The sequence below is a fragment of the Podarcis vaucheri genome (genome assembly GCF_965113315.1).
Source record: "Podarcis vaucheri genome assembly, chromosome: 2".
Classification (NCBI taxonomy): domain Eukaryota; kingdom Metazoa; phylum Chordata; class Lepidosauria; order Squamata; family Lacertidae; genus Podarcis; species Podarcis vaucheri.
Window position 1 is genome coordinate 55,575,080 of NC_138760.1, and position 18,363 is coordinate 55,593,442.

General features: G+C 42.3%; 1 protein-coding gene across 1 annotated transcript in view; it reads right to left on the bottom strand.

Moving 5' to 3' along the window:
• Positions 1 to 342: 342 nt before the first annotated feature.
• The window catches only part of ADRB2 (adrenoceptor beta 2), a 70,830-nt gene continuing 52,809 nt past the window's right edge, over positions 343 to 18,363 (bottom strand). The window contains exon 2 of the mRNA XM_082213063.1: positions 343 to 2,237. Within this exon, the coding sequence (XP_082069189.1) occupies positions 2,203 to 2,237 (35 nt within the window). The 3' untranslated portion in view covers positions 343 to 2,202. The remainder of the gene's footprint in view (positions 2,238 to 18,363) is intronic.

The following is an 18,363-nucleotide window of genomic DNA, read 5'->3' on the forward strand; positions in this document are numbered from 1 at the left end:
GCCAGTGTGGCCAATGAAAATGTTTGCATACGCAGCAAATGCACAAGTAGCTTGCAAGGCATGAAAGGAAGCTACAGTGGAGAGGCTCCACTGGAGAAATATGCATAGATAAACAGAGAGACTGTAGTGAAGCTGGCCTGGTTTATATCCAGTGAGGCTCTAGGCCATCTGATTGTACACAAAGAGGGCATGTAAAGAACCTCTAAGCATTAAATCAAATTTGGTTTTTTTATACTACACATGGTGTACCTAAGAAAGCAGAAATGGAGGAACCAGCATACTGACATGGTCTCTTCTGGACCAGCAAAGTAAGAAGAAAATGACAGATATTGGACACCATCACACAATGGATTCAGTTTTTTTTTATTTTGGAGCAGCCAGTGACCCATTGCTCTGTGAGGTTTTGCACCATCTTCCCCCATTGTAAGGAAGGTGAGGAAACCAGAACTCATCCTTACCCAATAAATAAATAAATAGACACCACAACTGTAGAGCAGCACACATGGAAGCCCAGTGTGTCTTAATTTCACAGGCAACATGCCCTGCAGAGCCCTAAATCCCTTCTCCCCCCCCCCGCACATGATATTTAGGAATCCAATGGGTTCAAAGCGGTCCAATGAATAAGAGGCTCATGCTTGTACAAAGTCCATGAGAGCAAACGGAAGTACAATCACGTGTCATGCACAATGGCAAGAACACCAGCTTCTCTGCTGATGGATAGCTTCATTCCCCCTTGCAGTTGATAGCATGGGTTTCTCTTTCTCTTTTGCTGCAGACAGTAGAAGGTCTTTTGATCCTTAGCAATATTGCACACTGCGTCAAAGGGACAGGACACTACACACACAGAAGCCTCAATAATTCATGGTTTGGCTCCAGGCATCTTTTAAATCTTACGGGACAAAGCCCTTAACATAATCATCAAAATGAAGAACCTTTCCTTCTGCATTTTTAAGCTGACTGTTGCCTTCCAGGCTGAAACAGATTACATTTGAAAGCTTCTTTTTTTTTTTTTACACCTCAGAGTTGTTAATGTAATATACAGGGAATTGAGTTTTGTTATAAAACCACAACTTGAAAGATTCTCCCCTTTTCTGAAACCACCCTTGGCCATCCAACTTTGACTCCAGACTCCTCGCATAAGCTTCTCTGGCAGTGGTCTGTCTCTCCCAAGTATTCAACAAGGCTTCTTTCCCCTTCCTACAAAGCCTTGGAAGTGTCTCCTGGCAAAAGGGGTTAAACATCATCAGCACTTGGAGTGAGCTGAGTAGTCAAGGCCAGACATCTCAAGATTCCCAAAGAAGAACGCAGGCATCCTATGATACCAGGAGGTTGACGCAGAAAGCTTAGCTTCAAGAACAGTATATGTTTGGTTGCTTACAAGTTTAAAAAATAAAAAATTTGAGAGAAGCTGCCTTTCAATCTTGGTCTCTTGGGGTCTCTTGAAATTGCACAGAAGTCAATATTACGGAGAAATGCCTCTGAATAAGGGCCTTGGTAAACACTGAGTCAATTTTTTTGAAATCCTACCACGAGGTGATTATTCACTTCTGTCTTTGTGGAACCACTTGGCTATGGGGACAAGTGTTGGCTTGGGGAAAAGTTGGCGAAATACTTCCAGGAGCAGAAACCAGCTTTGAATGTGCACTGCAAACCAATTTGGTTTTACAAGAGTGCTCCTCAGTGTATTACTTCCCAAATTCTTTTCACGTTTGGGCTGCATAATGATCCCGTCCCAATCCTAGCAATCTGCTGGCTTCACCAGGAAGCCAGATATTTGATGTCCCTTCCACAAGTAGACTAACAACAAGATGGGAAAATGTCTTCCCAAAGCTTTTCAGCTCCTTGAGGATATTTCCAGCGGAGACAGTGTGGGTGAGTTAATAAAATCATTAACTCTTCCCCTACTTCTGGAAACTCATGTTCTTCAGCTCTAGGAAAGCCTTTCATTTTTGCACTGCGAAGGCTCCACCAATCCTATCTCAAACTGATTTGGCTTCTCACAGCTGAATCCCCGAAATGGTTCATTCACTGCAGTTTTCTTCACAGCCTGGAAACTTGGTTTGCTAGCTGTCCTTCCTATCATCCCTGTGCAAAGGAATGCGAAGTTCCTCTGTGCCAACAAAAGTAAAGCAGAGCTTAGACTTGTCTCTTCATGAGCTTCTGAGAGTTGCAAATGGTTAGGAGGGCAAAAGCTTAACCCGCTCAACTTTCAACCATTCCAGGGCACCCAGGGATCTCTGCAGAGGAAAGAGAAACACAATCTGGTCAGCTTGGAGTATGGAAGCACCCAAAGGGTGATGTGACGCAGTTAACATTTGTGCTTCTGCCCCCATTCACGACACTGATTTTGGTGGCATCACATCACAACTTCTAATGTTTCTTTCAAACCCCAAAGTGGGTCTGTAATGAGAAACCAACATTCAACAAAATGAGAATCCAAATTCAACAAAAGCAAGACCTCACATACAGGGATTGTTTGGTCTGCCATATCTAATGCATTGCCTCAACTCAGCATGTCCCAGCCAGGTCCTCTCTGGATGCTTTGAACCCCAACTCTCATCAGCCCTAGCTGCGTTATGGGGCTGCTCCTGCACAAAAAGACATTGACTAAGATTATGAAGGAACTTTCTGAGAGAGGAAAAACAACTGGGTTGAACTGGGTTGGATAATCAATGGTAGGAGAATGATATAGCACCGGAGTATCGATAGCAGGTTAAATTTAAAAATTGTGACCAGACCTAATGGCTTACCTAATGACAATCAATGTCTTGGATTCAAAGCAGTTTTATATAATCAATGAATGCTCTGTGCAAGAGGGAATGGGATATTTTGCACCATATACTGTAGGCTTGCTGTTCCTGCTTTAGGTATGATATTTGGTAAAATTGTATTGAATAGCAGGACAACAAAATATCTAAGTGTTCCTATTTTCCAGGGACAGCCTCAGATTTACAGAAGCCACCCCATTTTTTTATTGATTTGATCCCAGAATGTCTTCCTTTTCCTTAGGGTGTCCCTATTTTCATTGGAGAAATGTTAGACTATTTGCCCCCCAAACTGGCTGATATTATGCAGACAGGAGTTCAAAGGTATAGGAGTTCCAAGGCCATGACCTCTCTGCTGCCGCTGGGTTCCACAAGTCACCCAGAAGAGAAGCACCACTATGATGTTAAGGTTGCTACAATATTGATGCAAATTAGGACATACACTTGTCAAGTTTATGGAGATAATTAAGACAACCTTTTTGTATTCCCCTGCAGCACTACATTGACATCCTGCTTGTATCTTTTTGTGCATTTTAATTAAACACGTTTCTGCTTTAATACGTTCAAGCAATAGCATGCCGGAATCTTGAGTCACGTAATGCAACGGCTATCTGTAATTTCTCAGTATATTACTTTCTCTTTTTATCTCTTTCTCTCTCTTTTTTGCTTCTTAATAATTGGACCCAGTCTCATATTCAGTTCTAATAAATTCTTGTCTCAATACTCTGCCTTCCTTTATTAATCTTTCTAAGGATTGATTTTCAGTTATTACAATTGTAACAGTGGTCCACATCTGTGAAAGCATTTCATACTTATGGAAGAGAGGGGTGGAAACGAGTTAATCATTGTTTTCTTCTAATTTCCATATACGTTAGACCAGAGTTGGGGAATCTATGGCCCTCTAGATGTTGCCAGACTACAGCTTCCATCTTCCCTGACCATTGATCATGCTGGCTGGGGCTGATGGGAGTTGGAGTCCAACAATTTCTGGAGGGCTGCAGGTTTCCCAGCGTTGTCTAAGCATGTCTTAGACCAATACAACCTTTCTTCCAAAGGTCTCAAAGAGAGTCTCTCATTGAGGTTTTCCTCTCTCAGTGTAGGAATATTCCATGTACATTCACACCCTGCAAAGCATCTTGAGCATGTGGTTTGCTCACTTATTTTCTGGCTGGTGTGTCCATGGCAAAGAATGCCTCACCGTGAGATGATGACGCCAAATTATTTAGGCTGGTAAAAAGCATAAAATCAAAGAGCTCCAGAAGAAGCTCTCCAAACTGGGTGATAATTGGAACAATTAAATGGCAAAAGTACATAAGCTGAAACCAATGTGCATTGGGCCCAAACATACTAACTTGACATATACACTGATGGGGGGGGGAGTGGAGGCCATTTGCAGCATGTAAACATATGGGTAGGAATGGTGCGGGTTTTGTTTAGCGAATCATAGAATCATAGAGTTGGAATAGACCACAAGGGCCATCGAGTCCAACCCCCTGCCAAGCAGGAAACACCATCAGAGCACTCCTGACATATGGTTGTCAAGCCTCTGCTTAAAGACCTCCAAAGAAGGAGACTCCACCACACTCCTTGGCAGAAAATTCCACTGTCAAACAGCTCTTACTGTCAGGATGTTCTTCCTAATGTTTAGGTGGAATCTTCTTTCTTGTAGTTTGGATCCATTGCTCCGTGTCCGCTTTTCTGGAGCAGCAGAAAACAACCCTTCTCCCTCCTCTATGTGACATCCTTTTATATATTTGAACATGGCTATCATATCACCCCTTAACCTCCTCTTCTCCAGGCTAAACATGCCCAGCTCCCTTAGCCGTTCCTCATAAGGCATCGTTTCCAGACCTTTGACCATTTTGGTTGCCCTCCTCTGGACACGTTCCAGTTTGTCAGTGTCCTTCTTGAACTGTGGTGCCCAGAACTGGACACAGTACTCCAGGTGAGGTCTGACCAGAGCAGAATACAGTGGCACTATTACTTCCCTTGATCTAGATGCTATACTCCTATTGATGCAGCCCAGAATTGCATTGGCTTTTTTAGCTGCTGTGTCACACTGTTGGCTCATGTCAAGTTTGTGGTCAATCAAGACTCCTAGATCCTTTTCACATGTACTGTTCTCAAGCCTGGTGTCACCCATCTTGTATTTGTGCCTCTCATTTTTTTTGCCCAAGTGCAATACTTTACATTTCTCCCTGTTAAAGTTCATCTTGTTTGTTTTGGCCCAGTTTTCTAATCTGTCAAGGTCGTTTTGAAGTGTGATCCTGTCCTCTGGGGTGTTAGCCACCCCTCCCAGTTTGGTGTCATCTGCAAATTTGATCAGGATGTCCTTGAGTCCATCATCCAAGTCGTTGATAAAGATGTTGAATAAGACCGGGCCCAAGACAGAACCCTGTGTCACCCCACTAGTCACTCTTCTTCAGGATGAAGAGGAACCATTGATGAGCACCCTTTGGGTTCGGTCAGTCAGCCAGTTACAAATCCACTGAGTGGTAGCATAGTCAAGACTGCATTTTACCAGCTTCTTTACAAGAATACCATGGGGCACCTTGTCGAATGCCTTGCTGAAATCAAGGTAGGCTACATCCACTGTGTTCCCTTCATCTACCAGGCTTGTACCAGGCTTGGAATCACCCTACAGGCTGCCATTGAAAGTAAGTCAGTGAGACCTACTCCCAGCTAAGCATGCCTAGAATGGCAGCCTTTGATTCATTAAAATATATATATAGTACTGAGGAACGCAATGACAAACAACATGCATTGTGGTGCTCCTGCCTTGGTACCCAACTTGTGGAATTCTCACCTTAGAGAAGCTCACCTGACGGATATCTTAATCTTTTTTAAGTACTATGTTTTCCCCTTTTTTCATACTTTAAACCTCTGGTGTTTCACTTCTGCTGCAACTGTTTTTAGCTCTGTCTTTTACTCCCCCTAACCTCGTTATTGATTATTGCTCTTTTATTGTGTTGTATGAACTATGGTAAACCACCCTGGATTTATTTATTTTTAAATGAAAGGCAATTCAGAAACGTTTTAAAACAAATACACATTCAGTTATTTTAATCTACTTAATGGTAACAATTGCAACCTCCACTGCAGACTAAGATAATAGGAAGATAGCGTCCAGGTGTTATTTTGGAACAGCAACACTGATCTTACAACCATGCTGGGGCATCACCCCAATGATAGGTAATAGATTTGAGATAGGTCCTTTGTAAACTTGGAATAAAATGGATGCTAATGTAGTCAAATAGCATGAAAGGTTGGGATAAGGTAACAGCTGGAACTGCCAAAAATTGAATGCTTGCTGTGTGAACCTAGCAAAGCAAGTTCCCCTTAAGATCTAGGTTTAAGCCTTTGTACTCCTTAGTTTTACATTACATGTTTTCAACCTGTGGGGTCCTAAGATAAGTTTCTCTAGCCCCCGTGGAAATGAAGTCATACATATACACAGTCCTTTATATAGCTGACATCAAATTCAGGAAATATACATAAATTTAATGTATAAAGTTCACAAAATATACATCAGATCCAGGAAATATAATACAATTCCCAAACTATGCATCAAATTCAGGAAATACACATATTTCTGATGGTGAATCCTGAGGTCCACTCAAAAATATTTGGGGAGGCCTTCATAATCATTCATGTGTCTAGAAATGTTCTCATCAATGCCCTCTATTGGACCTGACTTATGCTTTAACCAAGGCGCAGCATGCTGGCATAAACAGCTAGCTGCATCAACCTATGTTGGTACAATAGATCTGTTCTTAACAAAGGAAGAGGAAGATCAATTGACTACCCCACCCTCCGGAATCCAGATTTAAAAGGTAGATATCCAAATTCAGGAAAAAACAAAAATCCAGTGTGCCAGTGAGTTTTGACGCAGACGCAACATGATTCATTCATTCCTAGCTAAATGCTTTTGTGTCCCAGGGTGCCATTTTCTTTATTAAATTTCGAACCTGCCTTTCCTCCCAAAGGAGGCATAACTTTAGACACTTTGATGCCATGTCTATTTGTATGAATTCCATCATATTAAAGTTTCCCACACCATGAAACTTGTGAAGCAATCAAGACTGTTTTTTTTATAAAAAAACAATAATGATGATAACAACAAAAAGGATCAAGCTTTCAGTATTCCAGATTATTTGAAACTAGTCTTCTGTATAGGGACACGGGTGGCGCTGTGGGTTAAACCACAGAGCCTAGGACTTGCTGATCAGAACGTCAGTGGTTCGAATCCCCGTGACGAGGTGAGCTCCCATTGCTCGGTCCCTGCTCCTGCCAACCTAGCAGTTCGAAAGCATATCAAAATGCAAGTAGACAAATAGATACCGCTCTGGCGGGAAGGTAAATGGCATTTCTGCGCACTGCTCTGGTTCACCAGGAGCGGCTTAGTCATGCTGGCCACATGACCCGGAAGCTGTATGTCAGCTCCCTTGGCCAATAAAGCGAGATGAGTGCCGCAACCCCAGAGTCGGTCACGACTGGACCTAATGGTCAGGGGTCCCTTTACCTTTACCTTAGTCTTCTGTACATGGGCGTTCATGGAATTGTGTGTGCACGCATGTGTTTAAGGCAATAATCCAATAACTAAAATGATAAACTGTTGTGCCTTGTTGCTGTATATGAATGAAATTGTTTTAGATCTTTAAAAAATGTGGATTAGGCACATTCTGTGTATGCCAATGACATACTGCAGGGGTGGCCAACTCCCAAGAGACTGCGATCTACTCACGGAGTTGAAGACTGGCAGTGATCTATCCCCTCTTGGGGGGTTCAGGTCAAAGTTATTGGGCTTTTTAGGGAGAAGGAAAGCCCCGGTTTTTTGGGGCGCAGGGCAAAAATGTTGACTTTTTTTTAGGGGAACAAAACTTGTTTAGCTTCTTTGGGGTGAGCCAGTGATCTACCAGTGATCTGCCACAGATGTCTGGTCATCTACCGGTACATCACGATCTACCTGTTCGACGTGCCTGACATAATGTGTTCATAGAAAATGAGAATGTTCATTTAAAAGCAAAAGAGATCAGAATGATGTGTGGCATTTCTCCAACTCGAATGGTTTTTTCTTTAAACATTCAACTTTTGGCAGTTTCCTCATATATTTTCAGTTTGTCACAACCCCCCCCCTCCTTTTTTGTGCAACGGCTTCTTGTTATTCTTTTTTTAAAAAATAGTTTATTTGTTACAGATCATTGAGTCTGCACGGTAGATTACAAAAGGGAGAATAAGAAGAAGACAATATTACATAGACAGCTGACAGCTTAATGCATAAGTTAGGTGGATAAATATAAACTTAGTAAATATAATGCATATAACTACAAAAAATCCTTATATCAGACATTTCAAGCTTCTTCAAAACACAATAAAGTGCTTAATCTGTACTGAATGTATACAGTTTTCTCTAATGTCTATATGTCCCTTAACAAGGAATAATGGTTTATTTGCTCTTGCACCTTGCATATAGTAGAAACAAACTCCATTTTCCGGTAGAGTTATATTCTATTTGTATGTTTTCTCTTACTCTTATTAAGAGTTGTAACTTTAGTCATAAAGGTCATTTCCCAAATTTTTGCTGCAGTTAATAAATAGGCTACCAATATTTGACTATGGAATGATGCTGTTGAGATATCCAAATATTGTTAGAATAGGATTCATGGGGCGGACTTAGCCAAGGACTTTATCTCTTTCTGTCAATACTGACTCCAAAAATAATTTAATAATCAGACATTCCTCCAAGTACATGACAAATAGTCACATCTGGAGCATCTGCAACACTGATTATTTATTGTTGGATATATTTTATGAAGTCTATCTGGAGACAGATACCAATGAGGCATGATTTTACAGATTTTAAACTCCTACAAAGTGTAAATCTGGAAATGTTTCTCCCAGAACCAGGCCCATTTTTCTTGAGATATATTGCTAGGCATATCTGTATCCCATTTTGATTGACATCTAGGCTGGGATGATTCCAGTTCTGCAGTTATTTTATATATATCTCCTATTATTCCTTTTGAGTGTTTGCTTTTTGAAATTAATATTTCAAACCTTGTGTTTTCTCTCAGTGTACCAAATCTTTTTAATAAACTGGTTATGATGTGCCTTATCTTCAAATACTGGGGTAAGTTTACTTTTTACTTTTTCAGCTATCTCGTGTAAAAGGATTTACATTAATATATGAAAGCTTAAAAAAAAATATTCCGTTGTTAACTTGCTTTGTTTTATTTATGTAACCATAGAGCTTTCAAATCAGATTTTCAGAAGACCACAATCCCTTTATGACACAGAGAATGACCGCTAATATTTTGTGAAGGGCTGTTCTGTTCCCCAAAGCATGAAGATCAGGCTGAAAACTAAATGCTTAAGGCCCATCTACATCTAAAATACTTTAATTGCTATTCTCTCACCCTCCAGAGAAATGTAAGGGGCTATAAATTTTCTCTTTATAGATCTTTGAAAGCATCACCAGCTTTCCTTTTCCCTCAGCTGTCACCTGACAGCAGCCATTCCATCAGACTGCAGTCAAGAGGAGAGGAAGGGAAGCGGGGCCACTCCATTGGCTCAACTGAGATACCAGCCACATTTGGCTCATGTTCTCTTTGAACTGTTTCCATTCCAGCTTGTCGTTAAAGCTTTATAAATAAGAACTAGTGTTTGGGTTGTCTTTCCCAGCTCCTATCTCCTATTCTCTTTCCCCCCTTTGTGCCACTTTCAGATTATAAATCTGATGGTAAGATCTGCCCTACCGTTGATATCTGCAAAGCACCCTGGACGCTTTCTTTGGCTGAAGAGTGGCGTTGAAAATACTTTAATAAATAAGACGTAATTAGCAGCCTCAGCTAGCTGCAGGTCCTAGGATTATTTATGCAAGTCATGAGTGTTAAACTGGTATAAAAATCAACCTAATTTTGTAGCAGATGTGCCTAGTTCTCTATGCAGGTGAACCACTCACAACCATACATTCGTTCTCTTGTTTCTCCTTTTCTTCACTGTATAAAGGGTAAATAAACTATCGCCTTCTCCTCCTCAGTGAACACTATTACCCCGTAAAACTACAGCAAATGATGTAAAAATTCCATTCATTGGATTGTGTTGGAAACAGATTATTAAGAGTTTGACAACCTAATTCTTTTTTTCCTTTTTCTTTTTACTGTTGTGCATGAACGAGGAATGAGAAGAAGAGACGCAGAGTGAGAGAGCGAAAATACAACAGATGCTTTTGCCCTAAACATCTGTCTCATGAAGCAAAAAATCAGATGTTGAGCTGGAATTCTAGCTATCTGCTGCTCTGGGTAACCCAGTGAGAGATTTAGGTTCCATGACCTCCCATGGCCATGCTTCCTGACCCATGAATGACACTTGGCCAAATTCATTCACTGAGTCAGACCCAAAAACAAAAGCTTGCCTATAGTTGACCACTGATCGCTTCTAATGCAAACCTGCCTTTGTTCTAGGACCAAATGATCCCTCCCAACAGCAAGGAGCACAATCTAAAGAACTGAGCAGCATCCAAGAGCATGCATGAAACCATTCAGAACAGCCATAAAGACAGACTCACAAGTCATAGAATCATAGAATCATAGAATCATAGAGTTGGAAGAGACCACAAGGGCCATCGAGTCCAACCCCCTGCCAAGCAGGCAACACCATCAGAGCACTCCTGACATATGGTTGTCAAGCCTCTGCTTAAAGACCTCCAAAGTAGGAGACTCCACCACACTCCTTGGCAGCAAATTCCACTGTCGAACAGCTCTTACTGTCAGGAAGTTCTTCCTAATGTTTAGGTGGAATCTTCTTTCTTGTAGTTTGGATCCATTGCTCCGTGTCCGCTTCTCCGGAGCAGCAGAAAACAACCTTTCTCCCTCCTCTATGTGACATCCTTTTATATATTTGAACATGGCTATCATATCACCCCTTAACCTCCTCTTCTCCAGGCTAAACATGCCCAGCTCCCTTAGCCGTTCCTCATAAGGCATCGTTTCCAGGCCTTTGACCATTTTGGTTGCCCTCCTCTGGACACGTTCCAGTTTGTCAGTGTCCTTCTTGAATTGTGGTGCCCAGAACTGGACACAGTACTCCAGGTGTGGTCTGACCAGAGCAGAATACAGTGGCACTATTACTTCCCTTGATCTAGATGCTATACTCCTATTGATGCAGCCCAGAATTGCATTGGCTTTTTTAGCTGCCGCGTCACACTGTTGGCTCATGTCAAGTTTGTGGTCAACCAAGACTCCTAGATCCTTTTCACATGTACTGCTCTCAAGCCAGGTGTCACCCATCTTGTATTTGTGCCTCTCATTTTTTTTGCCCAAGTGCAATACTTTACATTTCTCCCTGTTAAAATTCATCTTGTTTATTTTTGCCCAGTTCTCTAATCTGTCAAGGTCGTTTTGAAGTGTGATCCTGTCCTCTGGGGTGTTAGCCACCCCTCCCAGTTTGGTGTCATCTGCAAATTTGATCAGGATGCCCTTGAGTCCATCATCCAAGTCGTTGATAAAGATGTTGAATAAGACCGGGCCCAAGACAGAACCCTGTGGCACCCCACTAGTCACTCTTCTCCAGGATGAAGAGGAACCATTGATGAGCACCCTTTGGGTTCGGTCAGTCAGCCAGTTACAAATCCACTGAGTGGTAGCATAGTCAAGACCGCATTTTACCAGCTTCTTTACAAGAATATCATGGGGCACCTTGTCAAATGCCTTGCTGAAATCAAGGTAGGCTACATCCACTGCGTTCCCTTCATCTACCAGGCTTGTAATTCTGTCAAAAAACGAGATCAGGTTAGTCTGACATGACTTATTTTTCAGAAATCCATGCTGACTATTGGTGATCACAGCATTCCTTTCTAGGTGCTCACAGACTGTTTGCTTAATGATCTGCTCCAGAATCTTCCCTGCTATTGATGTCAGACTGACTGGGCGGTAATTATTTGGGTCCTCTCTTTTCCCCTTTTTGAAAATAGGGACAACATTTGCCCTCCTCCAGTCTGCCGGGACTTCGCCTGTTCTCCAGGAATTCTCAAAGATGACTGCCAGTGGTTCTGAGATCACATCTGCCAGTTCTTTTAATACTCTTGGATGCAGTTCATCTGGCCCTGGAGACTTGAATACATCTAAACTAGCCAAATATTCTTGTACTATCTCCTTAGTTATTCTGGGCTGTGTTTCCTTTGCTGAATCATTTGCTCCAAATTCTTCAGGTCGGGCATTGTTTTCTTTATCGGAGAAGACTGAGGCAAAGAAGGCATTGAGGAGTTCAGCCCTTTCTGTGTCCCCTGTTTGCATTTCACCATCTTCTCCTCTGAGTGACCCCACAGTTTCTTTGTTCTTCCTTTTGCTACGAACATACCCATAAAAGCCTTTTTTGTTGCTTTTAACCTCTCTAGCAAGCCTGAGTTCATTCTGTGCTTTAGCTTTTCTGACTTTGTGTCTACATGTGCTGGCTATTTGTTTGAATTCCTCTTTGGTGGTTTCCCCCCTTTTCCATTTTTTGTACACATCCTTTTTTAATCTTAATTCAGTTAAAAGTTCTTTAGATAGCCACCCTGGCTTCTTTAGGCACCTTCCATGTTTCCGTCTCATTGGTATTGCCTGACGTTGTGCTTTTAGTATCTCCCTCTTAACAAACTCCCAGCCATCATGAACTCCCTTTCCTTTTAGTATTGTTGTCCATGGGATCTCACCCAGCACTTCCCTAAGTTTTATGAAGTCGGCTTTCTTAAAGTCAAGAAATTGAGTCCTAGTATGCTTGGCTGCTCCTTTCCGCTGTATAGTAAACTTCAGAAGAGCATGATCACTCGCGCCTAATGATCCTTCCACTTCTACCCCACTAACCAGGTCATCAACATTGGTTAGGACCAGATCTAAAATGGCTGTTCCTCTTGTTGCTTCTCCCACTTTCTGGACAATGAAGTTGTCTGCAAGGCCAGTGAGGAATCTGTTTGACCTTATGCTCTTGGCTGAGTTTGACGTCCAACAAATATCCGGGTAATTGAAGTCCCCCATTACTACTATCTCCCTTCCTTTTGCATGCTTGGCCATCTGTTCCAGGAAGGCATCATCTATGTCCTCCGTTTGGCTTGGGGATCTATAGTAAACTCCCACAATGAGGTCTCTGTTATTCTTCTCTCCCTTAATTTTGACCCAAATGCTCTCACTTTGGCTTTGAGGATCTAAATCTTGGATCTCTTCACAGGTATACACATCCCTGACATATAACGCCACTCCTCCTCCTTTCTTGTCTGGTCTGTTTCTCTGAAATAGATTGTATCCCCCCATTATTACATTCCAATCGTGGGACTTATCCCACCAGGTTTCAGTGATGCCTATTATGTCATATTTAGTTTGCTGTACCAAGAGCTCAAGCTCATCTTGTTTATTTCCCATGCTTTGCGCATTAGTGTACAGACATTGAAGTCCATTAATCATTCCCCCGTGTCTCTTATTTAAGGATTTTTTCCTCCCACCACTAGGTCCGTGTGCTGTTTTCTCCATTTGGTCTATGACATTTGGATGATCTTTAATTGATAGGCTCCTACCTTCAGGAGCACTGTCTCCCTCCCCCACATTAGTCAGTTTAAAGCCCTCCTGATGAGGTTTCTGAGATTTTTGGCAAAAACATTTCTCCCAACCGTTGTGAGGTGCAGCCCATCACTTGCCAGAAGTCCATCTTCAAGAAACTGCAGTCCGTGATCTAAGAATCCAAACCGTTCCTGTTTACACCATTTGCGAAGCCAGCTGTTCACTTCCACTATTTTCCCCTCTCTCCCTGGGCCACGTCGTTCAACTGGGAGGACAGATGAGATGACAATTTGTGCATTTAGTTGCTTCAATTTCCTGCCGAGAGCCTCGTAGTCTCTTTTGATCTTCTGGAGGCTATTGCTTGCAGTGTCATTGGTTCCCACATGAACCAAGAGGAAGGGGTATTTGTCAGTGGGTTTTATGATTCCTTGCAGTCGTTCAGTTACATCTTGGATCTTAGCCCCGGGGAGACAGCACACTTCCCGAGACATCTTGTCAGGCCCACAGATCACTGCTTCTGTTCCCCTCAGTAGGGAATCCCCTATCACCACTACACGCCTCCTCTTGGGTTTGGTCGGGGTTCTTCCGTGAGCTGTCCGTTCCAAGGTCGCCTGCACATTCCCTGAGGACTGACTTTGCTGCTCGTCTTCATATACCTGATCGACTGTAATGAGGGAGAGATCCTCAAATGGAGTCTGCTCTTCGTCTTCCATGCTAGGGGAGAGGACCTCAAAGCGATTGTGTATTTCTAAGCAATCAGAGTGAACCCTGGGCCTCCTACTTCTTTGAGTCACGTTTCTCCATATATCTGGCTCCTGTGTTGGTGAACTAGACTCCTTCTCAGGGGAGTCCCCTGTCTCCTCCTTGGTAGAGACGGTGTGCTCTGTTGCTTCCAAGAAGAGCTCCAGCTCTCTAATTCTTTGGAGCGTAGCTACATGTTCCTCCAGTTGCTGGACTTTGTCTTTTAAGAGAGCAATCAACATGCAATTGCTGCAGGTAAAGCTGCCTGCAACCTTTGGCAAGATGGCAAACATTGCGCAGGAATCGCAGGCGACTGCAGCTGTTCCCTCCCCTTCCATCTTGAGATCGTGTCGTTGGGGTTGGCTACAAAGGTCCTCCATCATAAAAAGCTTGAAGACAGGACAAATAACTTCCCCCACACAAAAAAACACCTAGATCTCCCCCCACAAACGTTTGAGACTAGCTCCCCTAAATCTAAAAGATGGATCTAACTGCGCGCGCCGCTGCCCTGCAAACTCTGATAAGCTCCTCCCACAGCTAATCCCCTGCCTCAACAGAAACCCTGCCCCCTCTGACCTTTACACAGGGAAAACAGCTAATGAGCCACAAAGAAACACACACACACAAGAAAACCCTTTTTGCTCCTTCTTCAACTGATGCCCTGCAAACTCTGATAAGCTCCTCCCACAGCTAATCCCCTGCCTCAACAGAAACCCTGCCCCCTCTGACCTTTACACAGGGAAAACAGCTAATGAGCCACAAAGAAACACACACACACAAGAAAACCCTTTTTGCTCCTTCTTCAACTGATGCCCTGCAAAGTACATCTCTCAATACATTTTTGCTCTTCTTGATGCTTGGTCCTGTTCTTTGCCTGTATACTTCTGCTGACAGCATGCAATCCTTTCTGCCTTTCGGACAATTGCTTCCTACATCATCACCACCACCACCACTCCCTGCCTTCTTTACTCACCGTTCCTTTAGGTTCCTTTTTCAGCCCACTACTGATTCATCTAGATCAGTATGGTCTATTGGCAGTGGCTCTCCAGGATTTCAGGCAAAGTTCTCCTCCAGCTATACCTAGATCTATCCTATAGCTCACCTATCCCCTATCTTGCCTTTTCTGCTCTTTATGGCAACAGTACATAGCTTCCCCAAGTCTCTTTCCCTCTATCCTTTCTGATGTTCCACTTCCCTCACATAAACTGCATTATTAACGAACATTCTATTGCTCAAATATCACCCTGAGTAGTTAGGGCAGGACCAAAGGAACGTCCAATGGAAACTGCAGCATGAAATTGCTGAATTGGCAAAAAGTTCAATTCTATTCATTTGGGTCTGAATAGAGACAATGGTATTCTGCTCTGCTGCTGCCGTTAAATGTACTCAGCAGTGCTAAGATGATGCTGTTATCTCCATCACCACCATTGCCATTATGAAGGGTATCTGCACTCACTTTTAATAATTTAAACTCCAGTTGTGTTGTCTAAGATGAGTGTGCTGTTGCCAATGGCTGATGCTGTGAAGGATCAGTTTGCATATAAATATTTAACGGAATGGTCACAGATGGAACTTTTTGAAATCATTGTCATTTAACTCCAATTTTAACATTTCTCTTTACACTCTTATGTAAATATATAACTGACCAGCAAGAATTACACATTGTGCATCTGGTGAAGTGGACTCTAGTTTAAAGAAGCTTATGCCATTAAAAAAATGTTCACGTTTAAGGTGTCAAAATACTTTTTGTTGTTCTTGCTGCAACAGACTAACGTGGCTATCCCTCTGGAATTTGGACATTATGTGACTGTGATATATTGTAAATATATTTAAGAATGCTACTTCCTGTCCCTCCTGAATATCTCAGGGTATATATATACCTCTCATTATTTGACTCTCTCCATTCAGTTATGTTTCAGGCTGCAGTTGGAATAAACATTGCTATTCAGTCAAAATTTTGGTGCATCCACCTGATTACAGACACTTTCTGAGAGCTGAGTTACTGTATGCCCCCTGAACCCAAACATAAGCAAGTATACAATAACACAGCCTTTCTCAAACTTGGGTCCCCAGTTGTTGCTTGACTACAACTTCCATTATCCCTAGTTAGCAGGATAATGGGAGTTGTAGTGCAACAATGTCTCGGGACCCAAGCTTGAGAAAGGCTGCTATAATGCCATAGTTCAATCTGGCCAATGGTGCAGAGGACACCAAACTGTTATAATCCTACTGCTGCATATACAAGATGTAAAGAAAAGAAGTTTAATGGGAGAAACTCTTCCGTTCAGTTGTGATTAAGTGAACAGATGATAGGGCAATGAATGAAGAGAACTTAGAATAAAGTATATGCATGCAAAACTGTCCAGGGAACTTAAGGAAAACCATTCCTAAACAAAAATGGGATCTCATTAATCATACAGCACTGTTCCAAAAATGTAATTAAGCTGAAAATTAAGCTTGGGCCAAATGCTCCCACTGAAGTGCATGAATGGGACTTGAACATGCTCCGTTCCAGCGGGATTGCATCCAAAGTAGTGTGACCACTTCTGCCTTCCCAAAGGAGAGGAAATGCCTGACTAAAAAAAGAAGATGAAGATTTTATATGTGTACAGATGCAAATTTAGAAATAATTACTATAATTGAAATAGAAATTCAAACAATCTCACCATAATGGGGAAGACAGTGCCCAGATGGCCTTTGGGCCCGCTGAAGTTGCAGGGGCATAGCCACACCATAAATTCAAAGCACTTCCAATATGCACTTGACTTCTCCCAAAGAATCCTGCGAACTGCAGTTTATCCCTCACAGAGCTACAGTTCCCAGTAACCTGAACAAGCTACAACTAAAAAGGTCTAAGTTCCTCCTGCACATGGTCAGGGATGGGGACTGCCTAATTTCCTCTGGGAGGGAGTTTCAAAGACAAGGTGCTGCCACAGAGAAAGCCCATCCTCCTTGTCATTTGTACCAGTGGTGCTTTTAGAAAGGCCTTTACCACAGACCATAAGGTATGGGTTGAAGCATATGGAGACTCAACAGCTTGGGTCTCAAGTCATATAGAACTTTATATACAAGCACCTTCATATATGCAAGCACTTTTATATATACAAGCTCAATCATTTCTTCATTGTTCTGTGATATTTCCCCAATGTTGTTTTATTAATGTCCTCTGGCAGGACATTCTTGGTGTAACAAAAGTGTGGGGGGATTAAAGCAAAGTAGTTATGGGGGGAGTTAAAGGATTTTAGCAGGATGGTATGGGATATGCACCAATTGGAAATGAAGCCACATGCCTGCCTCAAAATCTTTGGAGGCACAAACAGTATGAAAGCAGGGTCATGTATAACTGCCCTGAGACCACCATAAGCACAAATGATAATAAAAAAGTAGATCCAGAGAGGCCCAAGACAGTTGAATAGTTTGTTTAAATGTTAGGGTTCATTATTGCTCCATAGGGTGTGTACCACTTTAAAAGCCAGAGTGCAAATACTCACCTAGTTTTTCAGCTGTGTAGCAGTGTAGCAGGTGCTGATAAGTCACTGTAATTAGCTGTGTCAGCAATTGTGAATGGTATATAATGGGCTTTACTCTGTATCTTACCCCCCTGGTGGATGGATGATGATTATAGACACTATGTAAGATGCACGTTAGAGGTGTTTTGTTATTAAACCTTACAAAGATCTCTTTGCATCTCTTCAGTGTTTCCATCTGTGTGATCTACTCTGCGGCATGCTGGAAATGCCCAGTAAAGACATCCTGATCAATATTGTTTTGGACTCAAGTTTCAGCAATTCTCATGTCAATAATGCTCAATGAGGAAAGGGGAAAAGTTTAAGCCTCCACATTTATAATGAGGCAGAGGGTGAGTTCATGCAATCTTTTTTGCATAGAGGAAAATAGTGATCATGGCCAGCCCTCATCCACATGCAGGTGTGAAAATGGCCAGAGCATCATTAGAAGAAAGCTGAACCTCACAGTACACAGATGACATTTGTCTTCTGCAGTATATCAATACTGTCTGTTAAGAAAGGTTTAGGGAAGTCCCCATTTCTCAGTTTGAGGCAGGAGACGTTGGCTTGCCATAAAATTCTTATTTATTTACAGTAACTTCCATGGCTCTGCAGCAGAAAACAAGACCAGTTTGTGCGCCATTCAGTTTGCGCTCCTCATATTTTGAGAAGTCGTTTATCACCTTCCAAGCATTTAGCACTAATTCCATGGCAGATTAGAACATCACCACTTGGTGGTGCCAGTATGCCAGGGAAATAGAAAAACCCTGCAGACAAATTGAAGAGGGTGGGGGAGGAATTTTAAAAAAACAATGTGTACCT